Source organism: Plectropomus leopardus, chromosome 11 (genome assembly GCF_026936395.1).
Source record: "Plectropomus leopardus strain MGB_pleo_1.0 chromosome 11, ASM2693639v1, whole genome shotgun sequence".
Classification (NCBI taxonomy): Eukaryota; Metazoa; Chordata; class Actinopteri; order Perciformes; family Serranidae; genus Plectropomus; species Plectropomus leopardus.
In genome coordinates this window covers 29,751,618-29,764,268 of record NC_142186.1, presented here as the reverse complement: position 1 = coordinate 29,764,268, position 12,651 = coordinate 29,751,618, and the positions used below count along the sequence as shown (strand labels likewise).

The 12,651-nt window shown below is 38.8% G+C and overlaps 2 protein-coding genes across 6 annotated transcripts in view; one reads left to right on the top strand and one right to left on the bottom strand.

The window, feature by feature from the left end:
* The window catches only part of dnajc28 (DnaJ (Hsp40) homolog, subfamily C, member 28), a 10,671-nt gene extending 863 nt beyond the window's left edge, over positions 1-9,808 (top strand). For 3 of the 4 annotated variants that reach the window (XM_042490659.2, XM_042490658.2, XM_042490660.2), the window contains exon 2: positions 1,162-3,190. In XM_042490659.2, the coding sequence (XP_042346593.1) occupies positions 1,175-2,329 (1,155 nt within the window). In that variant the 5' untranslated portion in view covers positions 1,162-1,174 and the 3' untranslated portion in view covers positions 2,330-3,190. Of the gene's footprint in view, positions 1-1,161; positions 3,191-3,260; positions 3,725-9,660 lie in introns of those variants that run through there. The other variant, XR_015777967.1, reaches the window with a different exon arrangement.
* On the bottom strand, positions 7,439-12,651 carry LOC121945881 (sodium channel regulatory subunit beta-1). 2 transcript variants are annotated; one of them, XM_088084576.1, is made up of 7 exons: positions 12,526-12,651; positions 12,240-12,344; positions 10,692-10,858; positions 9,677-9,911; positions 8,477-8,636; positions 7,944-7,997; positions 7,439-7,796 (listed from the first exon to the last, which is right to left on the bottom strand). In XM_088084576.1, exons 2-6 carry the CDS (start codon positions 12,280-12,282, stop codon positions 7,952-7,954), a joined length of 651 nt encoding a protein of 216 aa, XP_087940702.1. In that variant the 5' UTR covers positions 12,283-12,344; positions 12,526-12,651; the 3' UTR covers positions 7,439-7,796; positions 7,944-7,951. The 2 variants fall into 2 exon arrangements, with proteins under 2 accessions (XP_087940702.1, XP_042346182.1); XM_042490248.2 differs by having other exon boundaries at positions 12,240-12,617.

The window sequence follows — 12,651 nt, the reverse complement described above, 5'->3', positions numbered from 1 at the left end:
GTCTTAGTTAGTTACCACTAAAATAAAAGTAAAAATGAAGTGCAGAGTAATGAATATACACGATAAGCTGTAATATTTTGAATGAATATACAATGTTAAATATACTGTGGGAGGGAAATATGATTGTGTGTGAAGTTAATGTCACCTATTAAAATATCATTTGAGTGCAAATCTTAAAGTATATCATGATCGCTAGTAGTTCTACTTAAGTATTGAATGTTGAAGTTCAAGTAAATGGCCTTGATAAAAAAGCAAGCAGTCACAATTTTTAGAATGATGATGTTTACATCTTTGTAACATACACCACTTTAAAAATGGATCATATATTATGCTTGAAGTTTTGAATAAGTTTTTTTTACAACCTAAAGGGCTAAAAGGCCAAATATATATACAAAATATATACAGTGCTTGGGAGAAATGTATTGGCGTAAAAGTGTACATTATATTTTGGGAATATAGTGGACTAAAAGTTAACACTGACAGAAATATAAACGTAAAGTACAGATACTTCCAAAACATACTTAAGTAATTATTACAAAAAACTCAAGTAAGTATTACTACTTTGGTACATTATAACACTGATGGTTGTCCTGTCATTTGTAAGGGTGCATGGAAATGTGCAAAGTTATTTTGATTGATCATTTTATATTGTATTAATCATATAGTATATTTTCAAAGACAAGCCGAGGGCCATGTGTAATTGGTCTGAGGGCCACGATTGGCCCCTGGACCGGACTTTGGACATGACCGATTTAGTCCATAACTCAAACAATAGATACTCAGAGCTGGACCAGTTTTACTCTTATAATTTGACTTAATACTTCAGCAAGACTCTTAAGTCATTATTAAGATTATTTGAACTACTGATAATTTATTTGGAAAGACGATACAAGAGTGCCTGTGACAGCTTTAAAAGACCACTTCAAGTTTTTTCAGTAAGCTGGTTCTTTTTGTCTCCATTTTTTTAATCATTTAACCCACCACAGACCACATTGCTTTACCACAATTAACTCGACACAAACTGAGCACACCACTCTCCATTCATTTTTTAGAAAGATTTATTTCGGTCGGAAATCTCCTACCTGGCAGAATGAGCTACTGTAAAGATCATTAATATGACTGGTTGTCTTTTATACTAACTTATGCTTTTCAAATCCACAGGAGCGTGCCAGAAATGAGTTGCACTTTCCATCTTCGCAGCGGCTTCTCTCATGGCCACTTTCTGCTCGTGTCGTCTCGACAGTCCGTGTTTCTCAGAGCTCTCAGCTCCGTGCCCCAGATCAGCCGCAGCCTGCAAGAGAGCTACAGGCTTCTGCAGCTGCCTGATGCGGGACACAGCAGTCCTGCGCAGGTGAAAGAGGCCTACTTGCGCCTAGCCAAGCTCTACCACCCGGACTCTGGGGCTCCGACTGCAGATGCGATGCTGTTTGCTCGGGTTGAGGAGGCCTACCGTGCTGTGCTGGCACATCAGAGCAAAACCAAGCGACCTGATGAAGGGACGGACGTGGAGAGTGAGGAGAAGTTCAGAGGTACTGCACTTCAGCACAGACACTACCTCAGCTACGAGGGTGTGGGCTCAGGCACGCCCAGCCAGCGTGAGCGTCAGTACCGGCAGATTCGTGTCGACCGCGCATCGGAGCAGGTTTTGGACTACAGGCAGAAGGAGCACGAGAGGGCAGCCGCCGCAGAGGGGGCGCTGGTGGAACGGGACATGCGTCAGCGCAGTCGAAAGATCAAAATCACCCAGGCTGTGGAGCGGCTTGTGGAGGACCTGATCCAGGAGTCGATGGCCCGGGGAGACTTCAGGAACCTGAGTGGAGCTGGAAAGCCTCTCAACAAGTTTGAGCACAATCCGTATGCCGATCCCATGACCCATAACCTCAACCGCATCCTCATTGACAACGGCTACCAGCCACCCTGGGTCGTCACGCAACGTGACATCCGAGAGAGCACTGCTCACATCCGAAATAGGTTATTGGAAGGCAGAGCCAGGCTCGACGACCCCATGACCCCCAAAGAGCAAAGCCAATGGGAGGAGCTGTGTGCATCCGTAGAGGAGGATTTGGTGAAACTTAACAAGACGGTGGACAATTACAACCTCATCGTACCGATGCTCAAAATGCAAATGGTTCACTTCAGTTTGTCACGTGAGATTGAGCGCGCTGTGAAAGGAGCCCAACAACACAGACTGGACCAGCAGAAACAGAGGGAGAAGGAGAGAGAGAGGAGGAAGGAGGAGAAAAAAAGAGCCAACGCTGTAAATAAGCCTAAAAAAAACAAACAAGGCTTGATGTCTTGGATGAAGAATTTGCTCAGATCAAACCAGTAAAACTGGGATTCTAAGGGTTTTTTTCCCCACTTAAACCAATAATATCAGTTCACGGGGCAATATTTCAGACAGATTTATTAATCTACTTATTAATATACACTCTGAATCAAACAATGGGGCCACTGATTAACTCTGTGTTACTGCTGCTTTTGTCCAGGATTGTCACCAGGGACGAGTTGTTCAAAAGAAATTGATCAGATTGGATCAAATCTTGAAAATAGGTTCAAAAAAAAAAAAAGCTGCTAGCGAATCCGGCAGGAAAACACACTAAATACTCTATTAACAACAACATAAGCGCTATATTAGAAATGATATGAATGATTTGATTGTGATAAATGATAAAATATACATCTGGTACTTCCACATTTGAGTCTACAGAGAGAGAGAGAGAGAGACGAGTGGACACACAGGAACATACAGGCACACAGAGAGACACTCAGACACACAGGCAAGCAGGGACAGAGCTCTCAGTGTGATTAGAAGCAGCAGAGAAGAAAAATCGGACAATTTACATATTGGGTCGCTTTTCTGTCCAGCGTAAACCCTGTAGTTCTCATCCCTTCCAAATTTTTTATTGAAGATTTGAGTCTAACTCGGCGAGGTTTGAATGCATCGATTAATGCGTGATGATGTCACCAACATGCAAATGAGCGTATGATGTCATTTAGTAACTTAAGTGCTAGCTGCGTTCACTGGAAAACATTTGGCAACTCTAGCGGGAAAAAACAAGTATTGAGCAATCATGACTGTAAAGTGTGAGGAACTGCACGTGTTGTTTCTGTGAAATTGCTCCTCTGAAAATACAAACCTAACACTAACTTTTGGTTGCTATGTGACATTAAAAGTTAAGGTAAATTAAAACTTTGTGTTACAGAGTTTTACATGTTTTGGGTGTGGGAAAAGGTTAAAAAAGCTGACTGTCTCATTCTAGTCTGGCAGCTGCTCCAGTGTCGCAGGGTTGCAGATGACGATGGGCTCCTTGCCACTGGCTCCGTCACCTGCAGCTTGCAGCGCCTGAGCAACGGCCCTGGACGGAGTCATCACCTTGGTCCAGTCGTGGGCGATGTACTGGTGGTACGGATCCTGAGAGCTCTCCAGCTTCTTGGAGCGGATGTAGCTGAGCATGATGCCGAATGTGAAGAAACTGAACATGCCAACCACCAGGAGGATATACATCATGCCCTGAGACTCAGTGTGGGCCCTGGATCCAGCCATGTGGTGCACAGCCTGCTGGGTAGTGTAGTTCTGAGGTATCGGCGGCGGCAGCATGCTTGTGCTGTTGAGGCAGTGCTGCAGGAGGGAGAGCAGGAGCGACTGCAGCTCGGTGGTGTTGATGTGTGGCATGGCTGACCTCTGCTGGACGCTCAGCAAACTGCAACTGAGGCGGAAGAGATGGTAAGAAAAAGATTCATCTCAGAGAAAATCCAGTTTATCTCTGCAGAAATTAGACTATATATATTACTATTGTATTATGTAGCAATATCAAAATGTGAGTTATTCCATCTGATTCGCTTACAACATCTCAAGAGGCAACAGATAAATAAGAAAAATGTGCTTTCTGAGTTGCAGAAAACCCCCAAGTTGCTAAATACTTTATGTTTTCCTTCTGGTTTGATAGAATGAGTGCATATTAAGATACTATAAACAAAATATGGAGGAGCTAAGTGACAGGCATAATTAGTAAGACTGATAATAAATTTTAGAGTCTCAGAACATTAACACAGTGATTTAAATAAAACAAATTTATCCCACAGAAGAAATAAGGAGAAATCTATTTCAGGAAATTCCTATTTCTCAGACTTTCATAAAGTGTGTTTAAGTGACACTTTAGTACATCACTTCCCAACCTTTTTACTTGAAAGAACACTTCACCCACAAAATTACCAATTGTATATCAATTAGTCATGCCATGTTACCTTAAATTCTTGTGGAAAACCTTCACATTTAAAACTGAACTGAAAGTTAAACTTATCTACATGCTCTTTTCAAAACCACACTCTGATAGTGTTATTCAGGGATGACATTAGTAAGCTCTGTGGCAAACAAACATGTATGATACTTACACAAATTTGAGTTTATATCTTGAATTATAATCTAAACATAAAAAACAAATAAAAAAAAAATAGTTTTCTTCACAAAGATGAATAAAATATTGAGATACAGGCCTATTGTATAGTTATTTTTTTTTAAAAAAAATTAACACCCCTTAACCCATTGATAACTTTGCAAATTGGCATTACTTCTTTTAAAAACACTAGAGGGAGGTGATGAGTAACTTAAGAAAGAGAAAAAAAGAAATGGCCCAAAAATTAGCAAGAAATTTGCAAAAACTTACAAGAAAATTACCTGAAAATAAGCACAAAAAAAAAATAAAAAATAAACTAACAAAACAAACAAACAAGAAAATAACTCAAGAAAGGGTTTAAAAAATAAGATTTTGTTTTTTCCCCCTCTCTTTTCTGTGACATGATTTTAAATATATAATTAAGAGAATAATAAATATAGTTTTCTGGACCTGTTCCCCATTAAAAAAATCGAATAATCTCTAATTTCCTGTGTTTTTGAGAGAACTCAAACCAATTTTCCCTGGTTTCAGAGGTTTAAATATTTGTAAACGGCGTCTGAATGCAGCACAAGAAAACTGATGTAGTTCCAGGTGTTAAAGGTTTAAAATCAAAGACTTGTGCCCCCCATGAAGCTTTAGTGTAGGTTTCGGGACCCCCAGGTTTGCATCTGGTGCTTTAGTATGTCATCATATGTTAAAATTACATTTTGAAAAAGACTGGTTACTCACCTTTCAAAGTTAGTCTTGGTGGTAGGAGATTGAAGGTGAAATGATATAGAAACTGATTCCTACATCATTATTCAAGCTTTATTAAGTAGAAAGAAAAACCTACCTTTCAAGTATCCGGATTCAGTTCCTGCCGTCATTGGCAGCAGCAGACAGCGATGATTTCGAGTCATGTGTCTCCAGTAGGATTAAGAGCAGCTGGTCTCAAACACTCGCACTTCGAATAGAAACGTACATCCCCCTCCTGTCTTGGTCATAATGTTCCCTCCCTTATGCTTTTACGCAGAGGAGATATGCAGCACGTTCATCTTGTCAACACTTTTAATGAAACAAGGAGGTCACAGGGCAAGGTCAAAAGAGCTCAGCATAGAGAGGCAGTAGTGTAGCATGACTTTAACCACTGTGCTATACTGCTACAATCAGCTGACATGAATTGTAGATGAGCATGTTTGCAGTTAGGTCATTGTCTTTACATCAGACCATCTCATTTAGGCAGTGCTGATCTGGTAAGACATAATGAAAATCATTAGAAAAATATGGTGAATTGGCTCAGATGTTTATATGTTGGGACAGTCTTATAATCAGGGACAAACTAATATTAAGAATTACTTGAAGATACAGTTTCTATCATTCATTGTGGCTCAAGACTGGTGTCTGAACCCAGGTTGTTAAGAGTGTATGCGGCTGATCATATTGTCTCATTAATTACTGAAAATCAACAATGTCCATATTTTAGTAGGAGGTGCCGGGCTGCAGCAGGAGAACAAAGCTGCTTTCAGACTGGAGTCAATGTGGACAGTGTGCGGCACAGCTTAGACGAGATTGAGTTACAACACAATCACCTCCAAACGTCCTTAAACTATTCTTTTTTTTTTAAGAAAAAGGGGAAAAAATCTCCTAAATATTTTCAGACTAAGTAAATTACACAGATTTTGCACATGAAACATCCAGACAATGCATGCAGTTTTTCCAACAGTGCATCATTGTCATCGTAAACAATGATTAAGTTCACTTTCTTTTTACCAACCAGAGCAAAAGCAGCAAGTGCAGCGGACAAAAATGATTTACAAAAACATTTCATTTGTTCAAGTTGATTGACAAACTTGGACAGACATAAAAAGGACACAGATAAGACCGACTGGAACACTGAACACTGCTGACACTGATAAATGAAGACATCCTGCTTAAGCTTAACAGTACATGATGTCAGTGTCCTGATAGTGTTGCTGTATCCACTCACTGTCTGTTTATATCTCAAGATACAAAGACCTCTCAGATACCTAGAAAGTCACATTAATGAAACTATAGAACTCTCATTTTGTATTATTAAGACATTCGTCATAATTCAACACTTAGAGGCCTCATTTGTTTCATGTAATTTTTAGGTAACGGCAAAATCATTTCAAAGATGGATTTTTCTTTTGGGCCATTCTGCTTCTGCTGTGTGGTCATAAGAGATGCAAAAGAGGAACTAGCAACAAATGTCGTGGGCTGCATTAACCGCAGCATATTTAAATATACGCACGTGAGCCAACAGCTCATCTGAAGCCGTATATTCTAAACCTGCTGCTTTATCAATACAAATTTCTGTTAAAAAACTGCTTTTTATAACTGAGAGCAGTCCAGAGAGCTTAGGCATACTGATTAATCGGCCTGTTACTGGGATGTTTTAAATCTTTTTTTAAGTCTTTCAAGTTATGATTCGCAGCCCGATCACCTGAACAAATGTTGGCATAGTACATTTCTGCAAACATTACATTTGTACATTATTGTGAAGTGGATATTCTGAAACTTTATATTTTAACAACGCTGTGTTCAATGTGTGGTTATGTTTAGGCACACAAACCACATTGTTTGTATGGTTTATGGCTTGAAACACCCACGTTTTGTGGCACAAACACCACTAGAAATGCTGCAACAGCTTTTGAAAAGACCATGGTTCAACGGCACAATCCCTGCTAAAGATTATGTATATGTACATTATGTACCTTTCTCTTTTGCTTGCATGTTTCATTGTTTTCAGGTGAATCAGCCCGCTCTCACTCCCAGCTTGTCAAACATTGCTGCATCAGAGACAGACACACATTGGCACCTTATGCAGCTATATGATACGCAGCAGGTGCATCAGTTATGGAGGCTGCGGGCGACAGCCTAATTTCTCAGATACTGCCACTTTGTCAGTGGGCGTTGGATTCAGACACAGACGCAGAGAAGCACCTCTTGTGGCGGTATGATACGTACTAGTCGGCATCAGTTTGTAACACTGGCAACTACCGTTTTAGTCGCCTAAACTTAAGGAAATCAACCTAAAAACAAAGTGTTTTACCTAGGTTTTAAGTTTATTATGAAAAAGACTTTATGCATATATAAAGTATTTTGAAAAGACACGATACATGTAACAAGCAGACATTGACATGCCGTCCACACATGAACATCCAAATAGATGCAGGAGAGTACCTAGCACATCATTTTCAAACACATCACACGAAAAGTAAAAACATAACTCTGGGCTTTGGTAATTTATTATTCTATAAGCTCAAAATAAAAATAATCACTAATTGGATTCCTTACATTAAATGCCATTTGCTTTTAAAATCCTTCTAAGGCCTCTTTAAAAATCTTTCACTCATTTAATACGATAATGAAGCATTACTCTTGCAGAGATGATCTTTTTACCTGGTGGATACAAATGAAAAAAAAAATGTTTAAGGGAAAGATATGCTTTCATGGACCTATGTGTCACAATTTACTATTACATTTTCCTATATTAGACGTTGTGCAAATCAGTAAATCTGTGTAATTTGAAAGACAAATATAACTTACCATTAATGTTACTCCAGCTGCACCCCGTCACAATTGTCTTTTGATTCTAACAGCCTGGAAATATAAAAGGAAAAGGTGAATTATTGTTACTATTATTAGGTCACATTTACTTAAAGGTCCAGTGTATAGGATTTTGGGGGGGGGCGCACATTAGCAGGCCATCTCCGACGTGCCAAACAGCTATAGAGAAACACTGATTTTTAACGTGGAACTGCTTTATTCAGTATTTTTACTACTTTAAATCACCTGATCATTTTGTTTTGTTGAGAAAAAAACTGCAGATAATTCAGGTCCTGGTAAAAACCAATGAACCAACCAACAATGAACACTGAAGGAATCCTAACTGGGAGTTTTAGCTGGATGCAATCTGCAATCCTCACCACTAGATGCCAATAAAGCCCCCTAAATTATACTCACTGTCCCTTTAAACCTCTTTGTAAGACCCCTGACCCCAGTGTAATGTTAAAAGGCTTAATGCTTAATCTGAAATGAAACACCTTCATAATACATGACATAAAAGACAGATGACTCACTGTGCCTGAGCCTTGAGAGCTATACGGGCCTCCCGAGCTTCATGCTCCTCCGAAATCTTCTTGTAACAGTAGACCAGAACCAAAATGAGCCACAGCTGCAGAACTACAATCAGCACGTACATCATGATCTCTGAGATCACCGCTGTCAGCTCCCGATTGGCTGGAAGAGAGAAACCAACAATGAGGCATGACAGAGGAAGGGTTAGGAGTGTGTCTTCTGTGCAGACTCTTACAGACATTTGTCCTTGAGGAGACACTCTGCAAAAGACACTATTCTTTTGTGATGTGCTGCTGCTGAACAAGGCTTGTATAAAAGTAGTAGAGGAGGGACGTATTGTAACTATTGTAACACAATATTTATCTGAGTTACTGGTTACTTTTAGATTAAGACAAACCATAGAAAATATAGGGTACATTTATGAAATTAAAAGCAATTTAGTATTTAAACCTCTGGTTCCCAATCTTTTTGGTTTGTGAAATGTTTATACTCAGTGTGGTGTTACACACATACACAAATCCATGAGCAGTTATACAAAAAATAATTGAACTTCACAGATTCATTTTCAGTTTCATTTAAATGACTGTTTGAGGCCCAAAGTCATGAAAAATTCTCAAAAAAGCAAAGATTAGAGAGAAAAGCAAATCTGTGTTGCAGAGCTGTCTTGTTTCTTCTCTTATGCATGCATACATGCATTTTTACATTGTGATTTAAAACACGCCAGACTCATGCATGGCTGAGAAACACACTTGTAAATGGACGGTTCAGACGCACGTGCGTGCGTGTTTTGTTCTGTAATGACTTTAATGAAAATGTATGTGTTTGGGAAGCACTGAGCATACGCCTGGATAAATGAGACTCAGATTAATTTACTGCATGGGTTGTGTGGGAGTTTGAGAATAGACGTTTCAATATTGTTTTGACAATGACTTCTGTCTCCCTTTTTGGTTTCTCTGTTTTCTTCACCAATTCAGTGTAACACACAATAAGTAATTGATATACAAATGGTTATTTTGTGGGTGAAGTACTTTTCTTTAAGAATGTTTTGCTAATAACATGTACTTAAAAAGGAAGTAGGGTTTTAACAAAAGAGCTTTTACCTGTAAAAATGTATTTACATTATTGTTGTTTAAGTGAGGGATCTGAATTCTTCCTCCACCACTGCTGACAGCTAATCTTTTCACAGGTAAATCCCACCTTACCTACAGCCACCACGTTGAGCTCCACCTCCTTCTCCACAGTGACGTGCTCATCATACCGTGGCAGGAAGAGGGTGCGGTGGATGGTGCAGCGGTACGTCCCTGTGTCATTGAAGATGACGTCATTAATGTAAATGGATCCTATCTGAATATCTTCGTTTTGTGTCCCATGCCACTCCAGGCGGTGGCTGAAATCTTCATGGAGGATGTCAGCACTGGGGTGTTCATAGTGGAAAATCTAAGAGAAGGAAACGTGAGATATTTATGAATATTTGTGTAATCCAAGAAAGAAGCAAACACACCCTCTTTAGATTTTGTACTCTAATTATGCCGTGCATTACTATAACTTTTCTTTATGGTAGCAATATGGTGCACATTGTAACATGTCCTTCTAAAGCAGAAGAAGAGCAAGAACAAGGAAGAAGAAGAAAATTACCGCCATCTCCTGGTCCTGAATCCCTCACCCCCTGCCAGATGTTCTAGCAAGCCCCTAACATCCTAAAATCCAAGATCTGTGCTTAAATTCTAGAAACGTCCTGAAATCCTAGAAATGTCTTGAGATCCTAGAAATGTTTTACAATCCCAGAAATGTCCTAAAATCTGAGAATGTCCTAAAATCCTAGAAAAATCCTTAAACCCTACAAATGTCCTTAAATCCTAGAAACATCCTAAACCCCAAAAGCGTCAATAAATGCTAGAAATGTCCTCAAATTCAAGAAACGTGTGAGGCTGCTACAACTGGCCCCTGGCCCCTGGCCCCTGTCATTCTTAAAAGTTTAGTATCCCTGCTGCACCTTTAATGCCCACAGAATGTCCATGATGTGAATGTAGAGACGTACAAAAATATAGAGCAAAGTTATGGCATTGTCAGAGGTATGAAACAATAACATGTACTTCTGTTTTTGGTAATATTCATGGCACAGTTTCAGAGATGCTCAAAGCACCTTGATAGCAGAGGAGATCCCCTTTTTCATTCACAAATCGCAGACAGATTCAACAGCTCCTTTGGCGAACTCACATGCCTGAACTCCTCCTCCTCCAGCGGTTTGAAGTGCCAGTCCACAGTGGCTCGGCCGGACACCTCCTCTCTTTTCTTACAGGAGATGCAGCCCAGCAGGAATCTCTCTCCTGCCACGGCTTCGGTCAGAGAGTCCACCTCTGCACAGCCGCCATGGCACTGAGACACTAAAGAGGGAGGGGAAGAAGAAGATAAAGACACAGAGGTAGAAAAAAAAAGATTAAAAAAAAACAAGAAGCAGAGAGAAAAGGAGACAATGACACAAGAGTAAAGAAGATAAATATGCAAGCGTATTACTATAGTAATCACTTTTCATATATAATTTAGTCTTCATCTTACTTGAAGGAAAGATGTATTTAAATTAGGAATAGCTAACCAAAACAGCACTCGTAGCCGTGCCAAGAAACAGGTTTAAAATATTTCCTGCATTTAGAGGCAATGTACCTTTGTTTGTGTAGCATCTTTCAATAACAAACCAAAGTGATTCACACAGAACATAAAAAAGACAGAATATAAAAGAAACAGCAATATCAAAAGACACATAACAATAGGATTTAAAATAAAATAGAAGATAAAACTAAATCATTAAACCAGAGAATAAAAAGAAATGAGGTTTGAGTGAGCATATACACTTATTTAATTTGATTTCTGTTTAATTCAGCATGATCAGGATTAGATTTATTAGCCATGGTAATTAAACATATTTCTTTAGTCATTTTTCGGTGAGACAATATTTCATGTCTCAGAGTACAGCTTGTCCATGATAAAATGTGTCTCATACGAAGCTGATTGAGAGTTTCAAAACGAGTATAAGTGTCAGAAAATGAGATGAACGGCAGGTTCAGTGTAAATATTATTCTGTTAGTACAGTAGGTGACCTATATAATAGTCCAGTAAATTAAAGACAGTTTGGGGTATCTGTTATTGATTAAAGTTTTTAAATGTAAGTTTTTTACAGTTAAAATTGTAGTGAGTGTACACTGATTGAGATTCAACCAGACATGCATAAAACATATAGGGTTTGAAAACTTTGTTTTAATACATTTTAAAAAGGCATTTTCTAGTCCAATGATGCCTTTTCTGAAAGTGACAGGTGAAATGAAGGCAATTGTCTTGTAACTTATTACTTTTTTTTGGTGCTTTTTTTTCAGGTAATTTGACTAAACACTTCCGCATATTTTGTAGCTATTTTCAGGTAGTCTTATTTTGTATCTTTTAACTAATGTTTGCTTTTTTGCGTATTGTAAATTCTAGTTTATTGCTATGTTTTATTACAACTTACTTTAATACATTCTTTTATTTTTTGTGCTTGTTTTGTTTACTTTCTTGAAATTTTTTGCAAATTTCTCACTCATGTTTTATTTTTAACTCTTTTTTTTGGTTATTTACAGTGTACAGTTTGGCCCTCTTTTTTTGTATTTAAGGATTTTCTTTCATGAGGAAGCGTTGTTAAACACTGAAAGAACGCACTTAAAAAGTTTCAACCTGAGCCACCACCAACAATATTTTCATACTTAAAGTTGAGGACACAAATGATTTTGGACTTACCGAAAAGACTGAAGACAACTAAAAGAGACAAGTTGCATGTCATTTCTGCTGGAGCAACTTAAAACCAGCGGCTGAACCAAATATTGAGCTTTCCTTGACTTAAACCTGCGGAGAAATAACTGTGGAGATTAAGATTGCATTACTGACATAATGCCCTTTGATCCCTGATTAATCCCATGGTCTTCTCAACAAGCCAGTCCACCATTTAATCCACACTGTCAGTCCATTAGTTCAACAATGTATTTCACAAAGGCCCAAAACGCCTTATAGCACTGAAAATGTTTACTTAAAAACAGTTGGGTCTCCGAGTTTCTTCGCAGTAGTTTTAAGTCTCCCCTTCAATCCCGTCTGACTTTAAGGCAGCTATATTTAGAGTGTGTGAATCCAGGAGAGCTGGAGGTTGTGAGTGTTG